General features: G+C 44.5%; 1 protein-coding gene across 1 annotated transcript in view; it reads left to right on the top strand.

Annotated features, from left to right (window-relative positions):
• Positions 1 to 21892, top strand: part of mpdz (multiple PDZ domain crumbs cell polarity complex component) — a 399568-nt gene that overhangs the window by 14026 nt on the left and 363650 nt on the right. The window contains exons 2-3 of the mRNA XM_085986223.1: positions 19720 to 19937; positions 21519 to 21592. Coding sequence (XP_085842349.1) covers positions 21577 to 21592 — 16 coding nt within the window. The 5' untranslated portion in view covers positions 19720 to 19937; positions 21519 to 21576. The remainder of the gene's footprint in view (positions 1 to 19719; positions 19938 to 21518; positions 21593 to 21892) is intronic.

Here is a 21892-nt window from a genome sequence, read left to right as displayed (position 1 = left end):
GTGTGGTCACCACCGGTATTACAGTATACAGCAGCCAAGATAAAGTAGTGCATCCCTTAAAATAGTTCTCTTAAAGGTGGAACGGTTACATACACTACACCATAGGTGATTTTTTTAATATGTACTGAATGGTCTGATATAAATACCAAATAGGGAGTAACTTCACTTTACTGTTATGAGTACATTCTGAAGATAATTTTTGCTATTATTTGAACACAAAGCTTTGTATGTGTGCAATACATTTTTGTAAAGTCATAACTTCTTGCAGTGCTCAAAGGGCTAGATTATTGCTGATAAATTACAAATAATTTGTTTTTCCTGTAACAATAACTGGCTCTACCATGGTAAAATGACTGTGTTTGTTTAATATGAAAGAAACTTAAGATAATGGAAAGAATCTTGTTATTCTCTGTGTCTACTCTATCAAAACCTATCATAATTTTAAAGACCTCTATTAGTTCGCCCCTCACCCTTCTCTTTTCAAGAGAAAAGAGACCCAGCCTGCTTATCCTTTCCTGATAGGTATACACTCGCATTTCTTGTACCATCCTTGTGAATCTTTTTTGCACCCTCACCAATGCCTCTATATCCTTTTTATAATATGGCAACCAGAATTGTACACAGTACTCCATGTGTGGTCTAACCAAGGTTCAGTACAAGTTTAGCATAACTTCTCTACTTCTCTACTTTTCAATTCTATCCCTCTAGAAATAAACCCTAGTGCTTGTTTTGCTTTGTTTATCGCCTTATTAACCTGTGTCATTACTTTTATTGATTTGTGCATTTATACTCCGATATCCCTTTGTTCCTCTACCCCATTTAGATTCTTATGTTCCAAGTATTATATGACCTCATTATTTTTCTTACTAAAATGTAACACCTCACACTCATCTATATTGAAATTCATTTGCCAATTATATGCCCATCCTGCAAGTTTACTAATGTCTTCTTGTAAGTTTTTGCAGTCCTCCTCAGTATTGACTATCCCCCCCTTCAAAATTTGGTGTCATCAGCAAATTTAGAAATTGTGTTTTTGATTCCAAAGTCTAAATCATTAATATAAATTGTGAACAACAGTGGTCTCAGCACTGATTCTTGTGGGACCCCACTTCCCACCGTCTGCCACTCTGAATAGCTACCCTTTACCCCAACTCTGCTTTCTGTGTTGAAGCCAGCTAGCTATGTATTCTGCTATTTGTCTCCTGACTTTACATGCTCTGATCTTATTCATTAATCTATTATGTGGCAGCTTATCGAAGACCTTTTGGAAATCTAGATAAATTGCATGCCGCAGTCCCAACACATAGCCTGCCCTGTCATCCCTAGTCTTTTTTACTTATTTATTTATTGATAGCCTGAATTAAAGTTAGGTAGATTGCTTTTGTTAAATACTTTTTACTCACCCTCAGAGCACCTCTGTGCTCGCCGTGAGGTCACTTGGCTTTCATGGGCTCCTCCACTCCGTCGACTGTGATGTCACTTTTGCAAATTTACTGAGTTTGTTTTCCCCTCTCTGCTGCTGCTCTGCCGTGCTGCTGTTTAAATGCTTGGGGCCACTCCCATAGTACAAATTCATTACAGTTTTTTGAGGATGTAACTAGCAGGGTAGATAAAGGGGAACCAGTGGACACAGTATATATTTTTTTCCAAAAGGCATTCGATAAGGTGCCACATAAAAAGACTATTACGCAAGATAAAGGCTCATGGGTTGGGGGTAATATGTTAGCTTGGATTGAGGATTGGTTAATGGACAGAAAACAGAGAATAGGGATAAATGGGTCATTTTCAGGTTGGCAGGCTGTAACTAGTGGGGCACCGCAAGGATTAGTGCTTGGGCTCAGCTATTTACAATCTACATTCATGACTTAGATAAAGGGACAGAGGGTAATGTATCCAAGTTTGATGACGATACAAAGCTAGGTGGGAAAATAAGCTGCGAGAACACAAAGAGCTTGCAAATTTTGTATTTCTTTCTCAGTTTTCCACATTCAGTTCATGATCGTGACTGATCACTCTCTCTGACTCTGCTGCTGGTTCTCCCGTTTTTATCTGTTGTCCTCTCACACTGTAACCCCTCTGGCTCACGCTCTCTGCTCTCACTTTTTATAAACTTTGACTTTTTATATTTTAGAGGAACCCTTGTAGCCCAGGAGGAACCCGAATGCTCCTTCTGGCACAACAGGGAAACATTGTTCTCCTCTTCCCTTGGCCCCCCCCCCCCCCTTCCTTTGGCCCAGACCCCACTTAAAGTCTACCTCTTTAACCAAACTTTTGGCTCGATGTCAGCTTTTGTCTTGTAATGCTTTTGTGAAGTGTCTTGGTACGTTTTTCTTCGTTAATTGTGCTATATAAATGTAAGATATTGTTGCTGTTTTTTGTATGGCCTTATTCACTTGAAGTGTTGAATTTAATGACCTGTAAAACTGACACCCCCAAATCCACATCACCCAGCCTTCCCTCATTTAAAATATAATTAATACTTTTTTTTAGCAAAATGTACCATGTCATACTTCATGACATTGAATTCCCTCTGCCACGTTCTTGCCTATTCCACCATCTAATCGATATCCCCTTGCAGTTTCCCTCGGTACTCGAGATATTTGTGAATTTTACACAGTACTCCCTCTAGTCCAATATCCAGATTATTAGTCTAGATATTTAATCATTTCATCTTTAATTAAAGAGTCCAAAATTTTGTCTACCACAGATGTTAAACCAACTTGGCCTGTGATTTCCTGGGTTAGCTCTGTCTCCCCATTGGCCGCTTTCAAGTCCTCTGTCACACATCTACTCTCAATCGGACCCTGAAATTTAATTTCTAGCACCTCTCATATTTTCCTTTTATTTATTATAATCTCACTCATCTCACTTTAATTAATTCAGGATTTACCTCCTACTCTATCTTTCTCTTTGTAACACTGAGGGAGGTATAAAGAGAGCCATAGTTTTGAGATTGTGGGAAAGGACTCTGTGCTAAGTCGTGGGGGGGATTTTAACTTGGAGCGGGTTCCCACCAGTAACGTACAGCGGTGAGTTAATTTCCTGCCGGCCTGCCAGTGGCAGTAGGAAGCCTACAGTGATTTTTAACCTCCCGTCCCCATCGGTCCACTTCACACCGGGAATAAGGCACAGAGTGGCTGCCAACTGCCGAAGACGGCTTGTAAGGGGTGGTGTGTGTGGTCAGCTTTGCCTCTGACTCCCTGAGCGGCTCGACTCGCTCCCACTCCCCTGGTTCTAGACCTGGACTTATTTGGGGGCTGTGATGAAATTGCAACAGATAGCTGAGTTGGTGAAAAGAACTTGGATTTTTATTTGAGACAAGAAAATATACACAACACAATAATCTTATCACTCTAAAAAAGGGGAACACTTCGCAATATACGAGCGAGAATAACAATAGACAGAATACTTCACCCCTCCCAATCCCACCTTACTAGCTAAGTTGGACTCTAAAGGATCAGGGATAATGCTCACCAAACGCAGGAATAGTTTGTAGAGTGGTTAAAAAACTTGCAGATCTTCGGTTTCTTCCGAGTTGGTTTCTTGTTGGTCGCGGTGGCCCAATATTACCTAGTTGTTGGTAATATTGTTGGTTGTTTGTTTCCTTTGGCCCTTGGTTGCCACAATTCTTTTCCGTTCTCCTTCCGTCGATTGATTGTCCCGAGGCTGATGTCTTTCGAATGAGCTGTGCCTCTGTCTGTGTCTGTCCGAACTGTAATTCACTGCCTGCTGTTTCAATTCTCTGACTGTTTCTGTACTGATCGAACCCATCGAACTAACTGATTTCTTGTGGAGACAGGTCTTTAGTTTATACTAATTAAGGCCTGCTTATCTGCCTGCCAAATCAGTCTCGGTTCATCGTTAAAGTTTGGGCGGGCTCGTTAACATTGATCTGTTCAAATTCCGGTCGCCTGTCATTTTAATTGACCGCTCCATTCCCACTCTGACCTCACCGTCCTTGGCCTCTTGTATTGTTCCACGGAAGCTCAACGTAAACTCGAGGAGCAGCACCTCATCTTCCGATTAGGCACTCTGCAGCCTTCCGGACTCAATATCGAGTTCAACAATTTCAGATCATAACCTCGGCCCCTATTACATTTTTTTTGGTAATTTTTCCACTCCTTTTCCCCCCCCCTTTCCTTTTGTTTCTCTCTCACACCTGGCAGCTATCTCTTGCCCTGCCAGCACCTAATCTCAGCCTATTACCATCTCGTCTAGCTTCGAATACCTTTTATTGTCTCTTTTACTTCTTTTAATTCTTTTGTCCGATCGCAGCCCTGCCTTCGATCTATTTTCTTTTCTTTCCAGTTTTGAAGAAGGGTTCGACCCGAAACGTCAACTCAAATTTCTCTCCACGGATGTTGCCTGACCTGCTGAGTGTTTCCAGCATTTTCTGTTGTTCAAATTGTTCAATTGGTTTTGGGATGGCCCCATCGATTGTTTAACCTCTTGTTTAATTGTCAGTTTTGTCCTTGGTCTTTGAGTTTCCTGTGGGGCCTTGAGATTCTTTGTTGGTTGGCTAAACAATTTGGTTTATGCATGACTTGGATGGGTTCTGTGCGGCTGTTCTTCCGTGGGTCTATTGTCAGCATGTAAATGTCTTGATAGGGGCTGAGTGACGTTTACAGTTTTCCCCAGACAGTTTGATTACCTCGAATACTCAAACTGTTTGTATTACAGTGCCCAACCCAGCTCCTTTGTTGCAGCCTTCCACAGGCCTGGACATGCCTTTTAAAATAGCCAAATCCTGGGGTTTTGATTTTAAGCCCCCTTTTGACCCAATATTCTTTCAAACAGTCCAAAGTCTCTTTTCTTGGTTTGGGGGAATCTGTAGAATTTTGCAAGCCTTACAGGCTCTCGGCTTCAATATAAGCTGCGGGGTAGGGGTTTCAGGGAGTTCTTGCAGGAGAGAAGGGGGTAGTCTGGGGCATAGGAGACTGCCTCTTGGCTCCACAAAGGAAAATTTCTGACTTCTTGGCCTCTTCCTCCTTCCGAACAACTGCCGACCTGCTTTAGGCGGCCGCATCAGCCGCCTGCAGAATCCTGCAGGCGGGGAGGGAAAGGAGAGTGGGTAACTAACCTGATAGATTTTAACTGCCCATTTGCTCTGTTTCTGCTAGGTGGGTAAGATTAAAATCGACTTTTTGATTTCAACACAATGAGCATGTAGGGAGGACGAGCATGTAGGGAGGACAAGCATGTAGGATAATATATTTGCAGTTTAAGAACAAGACTGAGATCGATAGATTTTTGTTGGGTAAGGATATCAAGGTACATGGAACAAAGGCAGGAAAATGGCGTTGAGGTACAGATCAGTCATATAATTGAATGGTGGAACAGGCTCGAGGGCTGAATGGCCAATTCTTGTTTCTATGAAAGTTCAGAAGGAGCAGTAACCACTGTAGTATTAATAAAATAGAAATGGGGGGAAAGAGAGAGAGACAAAGTGAGGTGTCGAAGCTAGAAGTGAAACCCTATCAGACACGACTTTTTTGTATCCTGCAGGAGTATGTGAGATGTATTTGAAAATCTCCTCACATAAGGGAGCAGTATTCAAGTCTTAGATGGACTGAGACTTTATAATGAATGAGCTGTTGAGGAGGTAAAATAAATGCCATAAAATAGGAAAACAAGCTTTAGCAATGAGGTAATGTGAGAGATCCAGTTGCGGTCCAGAAGACATAGTGAGCCCATGAATGTAAATATATGCAGGAGTGAGGGCAAAGCCAGCAATGGTAAGAGGTAGTTCCCAAAAAATGCATTGCAATGGTAAATTTTAATTTGGAGTAATGGCGTGTTTTTCATCTTGCATACACAAAGATTTTCGTGATTAATCTGAACCAAACATTTGAATTTTGATTACTCCCCTGTAAACACTTGTCTATGTTCACAGAATATTGTGGAGTTTATAGAGGCAGTTTATTCCAATTTTCATAGTTTTATTTTTTACCAGTAATGAGAGTATTGACTGCTAAGACACAGTTGATACATGGCGATTTCCACATTTTAGGATTAATAATCTATATAATTGTAAATTTTGCACTGCAGTAATCAACAGCTAGTTACTAGGTAATAGCATTCTGAAGATACTAAATTGGGCAACTGTTGAAAGTTAATTTTGTTGATGGTGGGGGAGGATTGCAGAATATTTCCATGTAGATATTGCTAGGCAATTTTTTCAACAAAGTACGAAGATTACCTGTGCTTTCTTCTCCCCCGTCCCATTAACACTGACGTGTATGGTGTAACATTTGCATATTGAATTATCATTGGCCCGCAGGCATCTGTAAGGAATACCTATTATATTCACGTGATCACATGCTGAGTTGTCATTGGTCTGCAGGCATCTGTAAGGACTACTATTGTTTTGAAGACCCAGGCTAGGGGTCCTAATGCTATCTTTTTCCCCACTGTGCTGTATGAGTAAGACCACAGACCTAATGCTTCATAAAAGAGTTTAAACTGTAATACTCCGTTGTCCTGCAAGCTATTATTTTTTGTACCAAGTGTGCAAAACAAGACATGGTGTCAGAACAGGGATTGAAAATGGACATCGTTGGAGCTCCCTTACCTCAAATGAATTGGGAATCTTTGAACCTACATAGAGAATGGCGCAAGTTCAAGCAACATGTGCAGTTGATATTCTCGGGTCCGTTGAAAAGCAAAGGGGAGGAAGAAGGATGCAGCTACCTACTCCTGTGGATCGGAGAAAAAGGGAGAGACATTTTTAACACATGGTCTCTCACCGCGGATGAAGCAAAGGTACTGAAAAGTTATTTTGACCGTTTTGAAGCATATGTGATGCCCAAGACAAATATTATATTCGCTAGGTACAAGTTTCAGGAGAAAGTACAAGGAGCTAGTGAGTCGTTTGAACAGTTCGTGACTGAGTTAAAACTGCTGGAAAAAGACTGTGAATATGCAGATAAAGATGAGATGGTCAGTGACCGCGTCGTGTTTGGAATACATTCAGCTAAAGTGAGAGAAACTTTTGAATGTTGGGTCTGGGCTAACGCTGGACAAAGCTATGGACATAGCTAGATCGCACGAGATAGCCCAAGCACAGTTGAAAACCATAACCGGCGCCACGAGCAGCTCGAATGAACAGAGTGCACGCAGTTAATAGACACACACCAAAGAACACCGCCCAGAGAGCGTGTTTCAGAACAGAAAGAACAGAGAGAGTTCTAAAAATGGGCGACATAGACATAAAACGCTTCAAAAACTGTGGGTATTGTGGAAACAAGGTGGATGGGGAAAAGGAGCATTGCCCTGCCAAAGGAAGGCAATGTGGTAAACGGAACCACTTTGCTAAAGTTTGCAGGACTGTATTTGGAATAGCAGTACAGTGAGTGACAGCCAAATGCCAGATAGAGAGCCAAATGCAGAGGAACTGTTTATTGATTCTGTGTCACAGAAAAAACAGATTTCAGAGACTGAGCAAGCCTTTGCCGATACAGGAAACTTTGGTTTATCCAGAGGTTATCTGTCTGGAATACTCGATCTAATGGCAAAAATCAGGAGCCGTTTTTGAAAAGTTTTTTTAGTTCTCGTTGCTTTTTTTCCCCCCAGTCAGGCACTGCAAGGTCTGTAGCTATAGCAACAGCTTCAGCTAGAGACGCTTGCAGCTGCAGCCGACTGTTTTGAAGCTGTTGCTAAGCAACAGGGTTTGTTGATTCACATGGAGCTTTTCAGTTCCGTATGTGTCATAGAGTCATAGAGTTATACAGCACAGAAAGAGGCCCTTCGGCCCATCGCGTCTGCGCCGTCCATCAATCCCTGTCCAGTCTAATCCCATTTTCCAACATTTGGTCCATAGCCTTGTATGCAATGGCATTTCAAGTGCTCATCCAAATGCTTCTTGAATGTTGTGAGGGTTCCTGCCTCTACCACCCTTTCAGGCAGTGAGTTCCAGATTCCAACCACCTTCTGGGTGAAAAAGTTCCTCCTCAAATCCCCTCTAAATCTCCTGCCCCTTACCCTGAATCTATGCGCCCTTGCTATTGACCCCCCTACTAAGGGGAAAAGTTCCTCTTTATCTACCCTATCTATGCCCCTCATCATTTTGTACACCTCAATCAGGTCCCCCCTCAGTCTTCTTTGCTCCAAGGAAAACAACCCCAGCCTGTTTAGTCTTTCTTCATAGCTGAGGCGCTCCATCCCAGGTAACATCCTGGTGAATCTTCTCTGCACCCTCTCCAAAGCAATCACATCCTTCCTATAGTGAGGCGACCAGAACTGCACACAGTACTCCAGCTGTGGCCTCACCAGCGTTTTGTACAGCTCCATCATAACCTCCCTGCTCTTGCCTTCATTAGCCGAGGCATAGAATATAAGTATCCCATATGCCTTTTTAACCACCTTATCTACCTGTTCCGCTGCCTTCAGGGATCTATGTACATGTACACCAAGGTCCCTCTGTACTTCCTAGGGTCCTACCACTCATTGTGTATTCCCTTGCCTTATTTGTCCGTCCAAAATGCATCACCTCGCACTTTTCAGGGTTAAATTCCATTTGCCACTTTTCCGCCCATCTGACCAACCCGTTTGTATCGTCCTGTAGCCTGAGGCTTTCCTCCTCGCAATTTACCACCCCACCAATTTTCGTGTCATCCGCGAACTTACTGATCATACCTTTTACATTCTCATCCAAATCATTTATGTAGATCACAAACAACAAGGGACCCAGCACCGATCCCTGAGGTACCCCACTGGACACAGGCTTCCAGTCACAAAAGCAACCTTTGACCATCACCCTCTGCCTCCTGCCACTCAGCCAGTTTAGGATCCAATGCGCCAAGGCACCCTGGATCCCATGGGCTCTTAACTTCTTGACCAGTCTCCTATGCGGGACTTTGTCAGAAGCTTTACTGAAGTCCATGTAAACCACATCCACAGCATTTCCCTCATCCACCCCCCTAGTCACCCCCTCGAAAAATTCAATCAGATTTGTCAGACATGATTTACCCTTGACAAAGCCATGCTGACTATCCCCGATTAACCTTGCCTCTCCAAGTGGAGACTAATTTTGTCCCTCAGAATTTTTTCCAATAATTTCCCTACCACAGATGTTAGGCTCACTGGCCTGTAATTCCCTGGTTTATCCCTGCTACCCTTCTTGTATAATGGTATTACGTTAGCTGTTCTCCAGTCCTCTGGTACATCCCCTGTGGGCAGAGAGGTTCTGAAAATTTGTGTCAGAGCCCCTGCAATCTCCTCCTTTGCCTCCCACAGCAGCCTGGGATACATCTCGTCCGGGCCTGGGGATTTATCCACTTTTTGGCCTGCTAAAACCGCCAGCACCTCCTCCCTCTCGATGCTAATATGTTCAAGTATGTCACAGTCCCCTTGCCCGATTTCTATGCCTACATCGTCTTTCTCCATAGTGAACACAGATGCAAAAAATTCATTAAAAACCCCGCCTACATCATCTGGCTCCACACACAGATTGCCACTTTGGTCCCTTTCCCTGGTTATCCTCTTGCCCTTAATATACTTATAAAACATCTTAGGATTTTCCTTTATTTTGCTCGCCAGTGTTATTTCATGGCCCCTCCTCGCCCTCCTAATTTCTTTTTTAAGTATGCCCCTGCACTTTTTATACTCCTCTAGGGCTTCTTCCGTCTTTAGTCTTTTGTAACTGCCAAAAGCCCCCCTTTTTTTCCTAATGCATTTTTGTATATCCCTTGTCATCCAAGGTTCCCTTTGCTTGTTGGTCCCACCCTTGACCTTTACAGGAACATGTTGGCGTTGTACTCTCTCTATTTATTTCCCTTCTGAAAGTCTCCCACTGTTTTGATGTGGATTTTCCTATAAGTAGCTGCTCCCAGTCCACTTTGGCCAGATCCTGCCTTATCGTATTAAAATCGGCCTTCCCCCAATTTAGAACCCTTATTTCCGGGCCGTCTTTGTCTTTTTCCATGACCACCTTAAATCTCACCGAATTATGGTCACTGTCGCCAAAATGCTCTCCTACTGACACTTCCACCACTTGCCCGGCTACATTCCCCAGAATTAGGTCCAGTACCGCCCCCTCTCTTGTAGGACTTTCTACATGTTGGCTCAAAAAGCTCTCCTGGATGCACTTTAAGAATTCTGCACCCTCTAAGCCTTTCACACTCTGACTATCCCAATTTATATTGGGGATGTTGAAATCCCCCACTATTATTACCCTATTATTTTTGCACTTCTCTGAGATTTGCCTACATATCTGTTCCTCTATCTCCCCCTGACTGTTTGGGGGCCTATAGTACACTCCCAGCAACGTGCTTGCCCCCTTTTTGTTTTTAAGTTCTACCCATATGGCCTCATTAGAGGAACCCGCTAATATATCATCCCTCCTTACAGCAGTAATTGACTCCTTAATTAATATTGCAACACCCCCTCCCCTTTTACACCCCCCTCTGTCTCGCCTGAAGATTCTATACCCCGGAATATTGAGCTGCCAGTCCTGACCCTCCCTCAACCATGTCTCCGTGATAGCAACAATATCGTACTCCCATGTGTTCAACAACAACTTCAGTTCATCCGCCTTATTTGCAAGACTCCTTGCATTAAAATAAATGCCTTCCAGCCCTGCCATATTCCCTTTTGCCTTCACACATTTGCTCTGCCTTCCCAGCTGACTTGTTTTTTCCTCCGTATTTGGCTGTAAATCACCCCCTACTATAGCTCCACTCTGTACCCCATCCCCCTGCCAAGTTAGTTTAAACCCCCCCCAGCAGTGCTAGCAAACCTCCCCGCAAGGATATTGGTTCCCCTCTGGTTCAGGTGTAAATCGTCCGACTTGTACATGTCCCACCTTTCCCAGAAGCAGACCCAGTGATCCAGGAAACTAAAGCCCTCCCTCCTGCACCATCCCTTTAGCCACGCATTCATCTGTTCTATCTTCCTATTCCTATACTCACTAGCACGTGGCACCGGGAGTAATCCAGAGATTACAACCCTTGAGGTCCTGCTCTTTAATCTTCCACCTAGCTCCCTAAATTCTTGCTGCAGGACCTCATCCCTCTTTTTACCTATGTCGTTGGTACCAATGTGGACCACGACCTCTGGCTGTTCACCCTCCCCCTCCAGAATGCCCTGCAGCCGCTCAGTGACATCCTTGACCCTGGCACCAGGGAGGCAACAAACTATCCTGGATTCACGTCTACGGCCACAGAAACGCCTATCTGTTCCCCTTACTATAGAATCCCCTACCACTATTGCTCTCCCACTCTTTTTCCTCCCTTCCTGGGCAGCAGGAGCACCCCCAGTGCCAGGAAGTTGGCTGCTGCTGCCTTCCCCTGGTGAGTCATCCCCCTCAACAGTATCCAAATCGGTATACCTGTTTGAGAGGGGAATGGTCACAGGGGTCCCCTGCACTACCTGCCTGCTTCTATTGCTCCGCCTGGTGGTCACCCATTTCCTATCTTCCTGTGCAGCCCTTACCTGCGGTGTGACCAACTCACTAAACGTGTTATCCACGACCCTCTCAGCATTGTGAATGCTCGACAACCCATCCACCCGCAGCTCCAGTGCCTCAGTGCGGTCTGCTAGTAGCTGCAGATGGATGCATCTCCGGCACACGTGGTCATCAGGGGCACCGGCAGTGTCCCTGAATTCCCACATAGAGCAAGAGGAGCATATCACGGGGCCGGGCTCTCCTGGCATGACCTTCCCTTTAATTAATTTAAATGAATTTACTATCACCAATTAAAGATATCTCTAAGGCACTTGTATAGTCTACCAACAGTCCCTGCTACACCAGAAAAGACCCTAGTAACTATAAACTACAGAGTTAAAGTTTAAAAAAGAGAAATACTCACCAACCAATCACTTACCTGCTCCCTGGTGACGTCACACTCTGATTACTTTTTACCTCTCTCCCCACTGCTGAGTTGGTAAGGCTCACCTCCTCTCTGCTGCCGCCCCCGAACTGGTCTCGGGCCTCGGTCTTCGCGCCGGTTTTTATACCGGGCTCACCTCCTCTCTGGTGCCGCCCCCGAACTGGCCTCAGTCTTCGCGCCGGTTTTTATATCGGGCTCACCTCCTCTCTGCTGCCGCCCCCGAACTGGTCTCGGGCCTCGGTCTTCGCGCCGGTTTTTATACCGGGCTCACCACCTCTCTGCTGCCGCCCCCGAACTGGTCTCGGGCCTCGGTCTTTGCGCCGGTTTTTATACTGGGCTCACCTCCTCTCTGCTGCCGCCCCCGAACTGGCCTCGGGCCTCGGTCTTCGCGCCGGTTTTTATACCGGGCTTACCTCCTCTCTGCTGCCGCCCCCGAACTGGTCTCGGGCCTTGGTCTTCGCGCCGGTTTTTATACCGGGCTCACCTCCTCTCTGCTGCCGCCCCTGAACTGGTCTCGGGCCTTGGTCTTCGCGCCGGTTTTTATACCGGGCTCACCTCCTCTCTGCTGCCGCCCCCGAACTGGTCTCGGGCCTCGGTCTTCGCGCCGGTTTTTATACCGGGCTCACCTCCTCTCTGCTGCCGCCCCCGAACTGGCCTCGGTCTTCGCGCCGGTTTTTATACCGGGCTCACCTCCTCTCTGCTGCTGCCCCCGAACTGGTCTCGGGCCTCGGTCTTCGCGCCGGTTTTTATACCGGGCTCACCTCCTCTCTGCTGCCGCCCCCGAACTGGCCTCGGTCTTCGCGCCGGTTTTTATACCGGGCTCACCTCCTCTCTGCTGCTGCCCCCGAACTGGTCTCGGGCCTTGGTCTTCGCGCCGGTTTTTATACCGGGCTCACCTCCTCTCTGCTGCCGCCCCCGAACTGTTTCAACATTAATGCTGGTATGTCCGGCACTTTTGATGGTACGGCACCAGCTTGGTCCCATCAGTGCTGGATATCAGAGAGTTTCCTGTATTGAGATAGGAAAACAGGGCACAGAGCTTAGGTTTAAACTAGACACTGGAGCTCAGGTTAATGTAATTCCTCTGAGTGAGTATCACAGCTTGAAGGATGAGTGTGAGCTGCAGCCCACCTCACGCAGACTGACCAGCTATGGGGGTGAGCAGCTCATTGTAAAAGGCACATGCGTGATGAAATGCAAGTACAAAGAAAGCGACATGATGTTGGAGTTTTACATTGTTGACACTCGAGCACCTCCAGTGCTAGGTCTAAAGGCATGTTTAGACATGGACCTCGTCAAGCTAGTGCTATCATTGACAGCACCAGTTGAGAAGTTTGCTGACGTTTTCAAAGGAATCGGACTATTCCCAGGTGAATGCACTATTCACCTTGACCCAGCAGCAACCCCTGTGGTTTGCGCACCGAGAAGGATACCCCTTGCTCTACGTAGTCGCCTGAAGGAGGAGCTGCAGAGCATGGAGAATACAGAAATCATCGTCCGGGAAACAGAACCGACAGAGTGGGTCAACGCGTCAGTAGTGGTTGAGAAGCCACGTACAGGCAAGCTCAGAGTCTGTCTCGACCCCAGAGATTTGAGCAAGGCTATCAAACGCCCTCACTACCCTCTACCAACGCTAGATGACATCACACCCAAGCTGGTGGGAGCACGTTACTTCAGTGTAATGGACGCACGATCAGGATACTGGACTATCAAGCTCACGGAAGAGTCATCTAAGCTAACAACGTTCAACACACCATTTGGACGCTACCGATTTCTGCGTTTACCATTTGGTCTTAGCTCAGGATGAATTCCAGCGGAAGATCGACGAAACCTATGAAGGCCTCGACAGAGTAGTCGCAATCGTAGACGACATCCTCATCTATGGCAGGAATAGAGAGGAACATGACGGGAACCTCCGTGCGATGCTACAAAGATCACGGGAGAGTGGTATCCGGCTCAACCCCGAGAAAAGCATAATCGGATCCACCGAGATCAGTTATTTCGGGCATCGCCTCTCAACTGATGGCATTAAGCCGGATCTGGAGAAAATCTCCACCATCAAGAAGATGGAGCTGCCGAAGAACCGCGCAGAGCTAGAGACAGTACTAGGCATGGTTAACTACTTAGCCAAGTTTACCCCGAGCCTCTCTGAAATCAACTCACCCATGCGTCAGTTGCTCAAACAATCCAATGAGTTCCTGTGGGACAAACAACATGACACAGCATTTCAGAAAATGAAAGACCTAATCACCAGAGAACCAGGACCAGTTCTTGCCTACTTCGACCCCAACAAAGAGGTCAGAGTACAAGTGGACGCGTCAAAGTACGGACTAGGCACAGTATTACTGCAAGAAGGAAAGCCCATCGACTACGCTTCCAGATCTCTGACAGTGAAATCAACTATGCTCAAATCGAGAAAGAGCTATATGCAATTCTGTTTGGATGTAAGCGTTTCCACCAGTACGTCTATGGCCAACAAGTCATTGTGGAATCCGACCACAAGCCTCTCGAGTCAATCATGAGGAAACCACTAGCCGCAGCCCCACCAAGGCTACAGAGAATGATCCTTCAGCTGCAGAAGTACGACTTCACAATCATTCACCGGCCAGGCAAAGACATTCCTGTCGCAGACACGCTCTCCAGAAAGTCTCTTAGCTACCAGGACAGCAGCCTCAGTGAAGGCATGGATGTGCAGGTGCACATGGTGTACAACTGCTTACCTGTAAGTGACTCAAAACTGAAGGAGATCCGAGCAGGAACAGAGAAAGATGCACAACTCACACTGCTGAGCAAAGTCATACCTGAGGAAAGGAGGAAATGCCTTCAGAGCATATCTGAATTCTGGAACCACAGAGACGAACTGTCACAAATCAACGGAATCGTCTTCAAAGGGGAGAAAATCATCATTCCTACCAGTCTCAGAGAAGAGATGTTGACAAAAATTCATGCTGGACATATGGGCATGAAAAAATGCTAACAAAGAGCACGTGACATTATGTTTTGGCCCGGAATGTGCAAACACATTGAGGACATTGTCGGAAAATGTTCCATTTGTCTAGAACGCCGCCCATCAAATGTCAAAGAGCCCATGATACCTCACCGTATCCCAGACAGGCCCTGGCAGGTCGCGGCAACGGATCTGTTCACATGGAACAACGAGGACTACATAGTGACTGTTGATTACTACAGCAGATTTTTTGAACTGGACAAGCTTCACAGCACCACATCTGCAGCTGTGATCCACAAGCTAAAGGCAGCCTTTGCCAGGCATGGCATTGTAGAGACTTTAGTCTCAGACAATGGCCCCCAATATAAATCAAGAGTTCGAGTCATTTGCCAAGGCATGGGATTTCACACATGTCACATCAAGCCCACATTACCCTCAAAGTAATGGCCTTGCTGAAAAAACTGTCCAGATTGCAAAAACACTCATGGACAAAGCCAAAGCGGACAAAAGAGACCCCTACATCAGTCTCCTTGAGTACCGCAACACTCTGGTTGACAACTTCAAGTCACCAGCACCGCTGTTGATGAGCCGCAGACTTCACTCAATCCTTCCAAGCACCAACCGTCAGCTGCAAGCAAGTGCATGCAAAACGTGTACAGAGACAGCAACACCAAAAGAGACACTATGACAGGTCAGCTAGACTACTGCCGCCGCTGCACAATGGAGAATCCGTCAGAATCCAGGAGCATGACTACTGGAAGCCAGCAGTCGTCATCCAGCCAGCTGACACTGAGCGATCGTATCATGTCCGCACCCCAGAAGGACAGGTGTACCGCCGCAATCGCAGGCACCTCCTGAACACCAAGGAACAACACCGTCATTCCGACGAGAGGATCAGTTCAACAGATTGTGATGAACAGAGCAATACACAAAAGACATCATACTTACCTGAACCGAAACCTGAACCTGATTTGTTGACCGATTCAGGAGCATGCTCAGATTCATACCACACAAGGTTGGGACGAGAGGTCAAGCCTAGAGTTATCCTTGACTTGTGAACTGTCAAAGGGTGTAGGCAGATCGCTGCCCTAAAAAAAAACTGGACATCGTTATTGAAACGTTGAGATTGTTTCAGTGCTAGTTAAATGCTGAGTTTACTTATATGTTTATGCTACCGAGAACATTATGTAGAAGAAAGGTTTAAAAGTAATGCATAACATTTCTCTTTTAAAAGAAAGGGGATGTAACATTTGCATATTGAATTATCATTGGCCCGCAGGCATCTGTAAGGAATACCTATTATTCACGTGATCACATGCTGAGTTGTCATTGGTCTGCAGGCATCTGTAAGGACTACTATTGTTTTGAAGACCCAGGCTAGGGGTCCTAACGCCATCTTTTTCCCCACTGTGTTGTATGAGTAAGACCACAGGCCTAATGCTTCATAAAAGAGTTTAAACTGTAATACTCTGTTGTCCTGTAAGTTATTTTTTGTACAAAGTGTACAAAACAAGACATATGGTGCTTTTTAGATTCATTAATCTGTTGGAGTATTAACTCTAATGATTCTGCCTCAGTGGCTTTAATCTAGGGTCTGTTGTTTGAAGCACAGGGTAAGCTCCTCATAACAGCTATAGCTGTTCGGTGTTTAGTATTCATATTAGAAATTGACAACCAGTATTTGTCTGTTAGTACAGAGAGCCTGATAGATGTATGCATCTATTTTGAAAATATGTATGCATAGAGCCTTGCTTTGTTTTTGTTTGCACTTATACTGATATTCAGAATCCTTGCGCTAATAATGATTGATAGTGGCAGCTTTCTTCTGTAATGTTCACTGAAGGTGTTGACATCTTTTGGCCATTTTTTTTTAATGAGCCTGACCTGCTTCACATTAGTTAATGAGCAATTTTAGGATTAGACTACTCTGCTTTTCATCGACACACATACCAAGTTTTACATTTTGTATTTTGTCTGAATAATTTTGTTACTGCTACTCTCAGCAGACATCTGTAGAACAGGATTTCAGTGATGTCAAATGTGCCTACAGTGCTATATTGTATGCATGTTAACAAGCTTGATGAGAAGATGATTGATTTGTCAAATTATAGTTTTATCCATGAATTAAATACTTTATGAATTAAAATAGCTTAAAAATAATCAAGCTAACTGAAACAAACTAATTTCAATATTAGTGCATGGGGGCAATTATTTTAGTGTTATAACCAACTTAATGCATCACTTTATTTGGTTGGTCTGTTTGTCTGTACTTGTTAATATGCCAGCACTGCTAATTTCCAATAAAAATGATTGCCCAAATTTGCAAAACATTTAAGTGACTACCTTATAGCTGCCTTAGCTTTGTTTCTGAAAATGGCTGGTATTTGACCTTTTTTTTTGTAGGTAGACATTGATGCTTACTGTTCGTGAAATTAATTTCTCTTCAGATGAGATGGATAGCTTTGCAAAATAGGCATTCTAAATGCTGTTTGTGTCAGTCTATTTCTTCGTAATTAGTTTTCCTCTGTCTATGTAAAAGGTAGAGCATTCTACCTCAAAGGCTTAAGGTCATGTAGGATATCAAACCCCCAAAGGGCAATTATGATTGGATTAATTAACCACAAGTTAGCCATGCTGATGCACTCAGATATCTCATTGAATAAATACAGAACAGTCAAAAACTGCTTCCATTGGATAGGAAAAGCTACCTATCAGAAACGAGCAAGTGATACAGATTCAGCCAACCAAATTGATTGTTGTTTAAAACCACCAATTCAAAACCAGCAGCTACCACAAAGGAATGAATCAAATTTCTCAAAAAAACTGACTCTTTGGAGCCACAGTGACAGTTCCCAGCTGTCCTCTACCATTTTAATGAGCCCTGTCATCCTAAATTTTACTGCTGTAATTCTAAGATGTCAATGTATATAATGCACAAGCAAGGAAAAAAAAATCGCTCCTAACTATAATATAAATATATATCTGTAGTACAATGGCCCGGATTTTACGTTAAGAATAATGGTGAGGCTAACGGTGTTCACCATTAGATGGAGTATAAATTGGACAGCAACTTCCAGAGTCCGCAGTTAAATGCAGAAAATGGGAGGTTACTGCTCGGTGTGCTCTGCTCCTCCACAAGCTTCGCTACACCAGTACCTTGGCGAGAGACTCGGCATTCAAACACTTGGAGGGCGTGAAGTTGCAGTACTTACCCACTAGATACCCACTAAACACGCCAGAAATAGTTGGGGCTGGTGCATTCAGGTGTAAGTGAATTTTTAATGCTGTGGTAAGTCTTAATTACTACTTAACAACCTCTTTGGTCCTGAAAATTTAATTTTTCAAGTGTAGTGTCTTATTCCTTCAGAATTTAATTATTGTTGGAGATTTAAAAAAAATTGTTTTAAACTTTCCTGTCTTTTATCTCTCAATCCCATCTTTCTTTCCCCCTCTTTTTCACTTTCTGTACATGATTTTACATTGAATTAAATATTCTAATTTATACTTCCTGGTTTCGACTCTGCGTGTCTCGGAGAGGATTTTTCAATCTGATAGATTGAAGAGCCAGGCTTTTGCTTGTCCTGCTCACACATGTCACAGATCCCCTGTAGAGGGCGCCCCGCTGAAAAGGATCTCTAGTAACTAAGATGCCGCTCAAAAGCCCACAAAAATTCTGTGGGCAGCTGTCCGCGTAATGAACGGCAAGCGCCGAACTTCGCCACTGACCGCAAAGTTTGGGCCATTGTGCTTTAAGGTATCAAAAGAAGCAAAGTGCAATATGCCATAGCAAGCACAACAATAAGGAACATTTTTATAAAAGTTTGAGGAGCTGAAAAATATGAACATATGACATAAAATTGTGTCCATTTGTAATGACGTGTCTAACTCTGAGGTTGTATTGTATTACAGAAACATAGTTGTAGTTTTCTATACACCTACTATAAAATAAACCATTTTTGATACAAAATCCAACTCCATAAGTAATGTTTTGCTTTGTAATGAAAGTAGCTTTTTTAAAACATAACTGTAATTGGCATTTCGCAATCCTGATAAAGTATGTCTGTGTTATACTTTGCTGTATTCATGTCTTTTGAATGGCGAATGTGGCACAAGAAAATCAAGTGTTGGAGGAGGAGGAATAAGAAGGTGCTACTGTAGACGTCACAACCCATTTTCCAGTGGCTGTGAGCACACAACACAAAACCACTGCTAATTTGGCACGCGTTGGATGACTGTTATGAGAAGCAGAAAAATTTAACTGGTGGAGCAAGGGGGAGCTTTATTCTGCTATACCTAATTTGGAAGTACTTAACATTGAGTGGCAAGTTTGACAAAACTATTTCAACTCTCCAAGCACTGGCACTCTTCAACTTGAGCCTAAATTCACCTCAAAGAAATAAAATTAGCAACACTCTTAACTGGCATGGTGGTGTTGTAGTGGATTTTTGTTGTCATGAAACCTGGAGCCAGCATCTCTCAGAATCCATGATACTGAGCTCATTATGACTGAAACAACTAAAACATTTTACTATCCTCCCCTGAACAATAACTGAAACTTTTGCAGCAGGTCAGGTAAAACTGTGATGTGGGTCTGTGGCTCCAGCAGACCAGCCCTGTTACATTATTATATCAATGGAATGTTACACCAACGTTTGTTTCTTTAGGATGAGAAAAGGCCATCAGGCCCATACTTGTTCATTCACATCCTTCGGTTGATTTTATCCCTGTGCACCAATCCTCCCCTCCCCATCTCCTGACAACGACAAAAAAGGAGACCTGTAGCCAATTCATGAGTCCTCTGGCAAAAATTCCTACATTACAACAGTGACTACACTTCAAAAAGTACTTCATTGGCTGTAAAGTATTTTGGGACGTCTGGTGATTGTGAAAGGCGCTATATAAATGCAAGTCTTTCTCTTTTTTTTTCAACTCCGAATTGATCAGGCAAGTGTCGGGAGGCATCAGATCAGCTTAGAAAGCAGTGGGATAACTGGAATAACAACAGAGGTTGCTGGAAAAACTCAGCAGGTCAGGCAACATCCGTGGAGAGAAATCTGAGTTCATGTTTCGGGTCGAAACCCTTCTTCAAAACTGGAAAGAAAAGAAAATAGATCGAAGACAGGGCTGCGATCGAACAAAAGAAGTAAAAGAGACAATAAAAGGTATTTGAAACCAGACGAGATGGTAATAGGCCAGTGGAGACAAAAGACAGCTGAGATTAGGTGTGAAGTGTACTGGCAGGATAGGAGACAGCTGCCAGGTGGGAGAGAGAAAAAAGGAAAGGGGGGGGCGGGAAAGGAAGACCCAAAACAAAGGGGTGGAAAAATTATAAGTAAAAAAGTAATAGGGGCCGAGGTTATGATCTGAAATTGTTGAACTCGATATTTAGTCTGGAAGGCTGCAAAGTGCTGGATCAAGCTAACTGGATCAAGGTGGAGTGGGAAGAAGGAGAGAGAGAGAGATGTGATGTGCATGGGGCAGGCTGAGCTTTTCTTATTTGAGAGGGGGTAAAGGTCCTTTTTGTTCTCGGTGGTGCTAGAATGGAAGGTCAGGGTTATCCTCACTGGGACGGTTAGGATAGGCAGGAACTCTTTGTTCTCAGTAAGGGCAGGAAAGATCGAGTTTGCCCTCCGTGGGGTTGAGGGGGATTTGGTTGAATTTCTGCTAAGTGCGAGGGATGGGTTTAGTACCTGGACTTCTATTCAGTGGGGGACGGGGCAGGGATTGCTGGTGGCATTTCTGTTCAGTATGGGTGCCCTGATTTCAGCTCGGGGATGGGGCTGACTCTGGACTCATTGCTGGAGAGGTGGGGGGTGCTGGGGTTGTTGGTGTGCTTGTTTCTGCTCGGTGTATGGAGGTTGATGGCTGTTTTTCTGCTCAGTTGGGGGCACGGGAGAGGTTGGTGAAGGGTTTTCTGCACTGTGGGGATGATTTTTGCCTGTGTGGGGATGATTTCTGCCTGTGTTTGGGATGTGGGTGTCCTGGTTTAATCTCACTTGGGTGGGGGGAGGGGTCCTTGATTTCTGCCGAGGGACTCCCAATTTTTTTTACTTTGCTTTGTACGCACTTCCACTTTTTCATTTTTGATGATTTGGTGTGCGCTTAGACCTCTGTTTTCTTTGCTGTTTGGGGGTTAGGGGAGATTACAGAGAGGAAGGGGCGAGGCCATGGAGGGAAAATTTTGAAATCAAGGCGCTGCTTAACCGGGAGCCAGTGTAGGTCAGTGAGCACAGGGGTGATGGGCGAACGGGACTTGGTGCGAGTTAGGACACGGGCAGCCAAGTTCTGGATGACCTCTGGGTGGAATGTGGGAGGCCAGCCAGGAGTGTGTTGGAATAGTCAAGTCTAGAGGTAACAAAGGCATGGATGAGTGTTTCAGCAGCAGATGAGCTGAGGCAAGGGCGGAGACGGGCGATGTTACAGAGGTGGAAGTAAGCGGTCTTTGTTACGCTGTCGCGCTTGAAACAGGATCCATTTAGGAGGCATTTACTCTCTAGTGGAGAACAAACTTCTGAATTGAAGTGTGTATGTTGAAGAGCAAGGAGTGCATTTATAATTGGGGCTGACATCTGATTTTCACCATTAATTGCTAAATGAGTGATTGGCAACTTTAAATGACATGGACTAGATATGACCAAAAATGAATGGGTCCAAACACTACAGATTATCAGTGAATTACATTAGAATTTCATGTGTGCATATTTATATGTATCGCAAATATAATTTCTTGTATTTTCTTTCAGGAGAATTTTTATATAATTCTGACCCTAGTGGGATTGATTTTGCCTTGCCATTGGAAACATGCTGGAAGGCTTAGGTAAGAAGTATGTTCAATTGTCATGTTTTCGTAAAGCGAATGGTTTTGCTAATTAATTGGTTATCTATAAATAGAAATGTTGTGCACTTTTATTCCCAAAACTGGTGCTGACACAACTATGCCACTTAATTGTGTTCATGGGTTGGAAAAGCGCATTGTGGGTGAAAATCAATTACCGTATAGCCTGCAGCTGAACTCCCAACGCGGATCTCTGGAAGACCCAGCTTGTTAGTTGATGGGCCCCTCGAAAGGATTTGAGAGAAGTGGGGTTATAATAGCATGACTGTATGTAATCTTCAC

Source organism: Somniosus microcephalus, chromosome 1, assembly GCF_052327205.1.
Source record: "Somniosus microcephalus isolate GS21.2 chromosome 1, FLI_Smic_1.0, whole genome shotgun sequence".
NCBI classification, from domain to species: Eukaryota; Metazoa; Chordata; class Chondrichthyes; order Squaliformes; family Somniosidae; genus Somniosus; species Somniosus microcephalus.
Note: the sequence above shows the minus strand (reverse complement) of the source record. Positions and strands in the feature narration are given on the sequence as shown.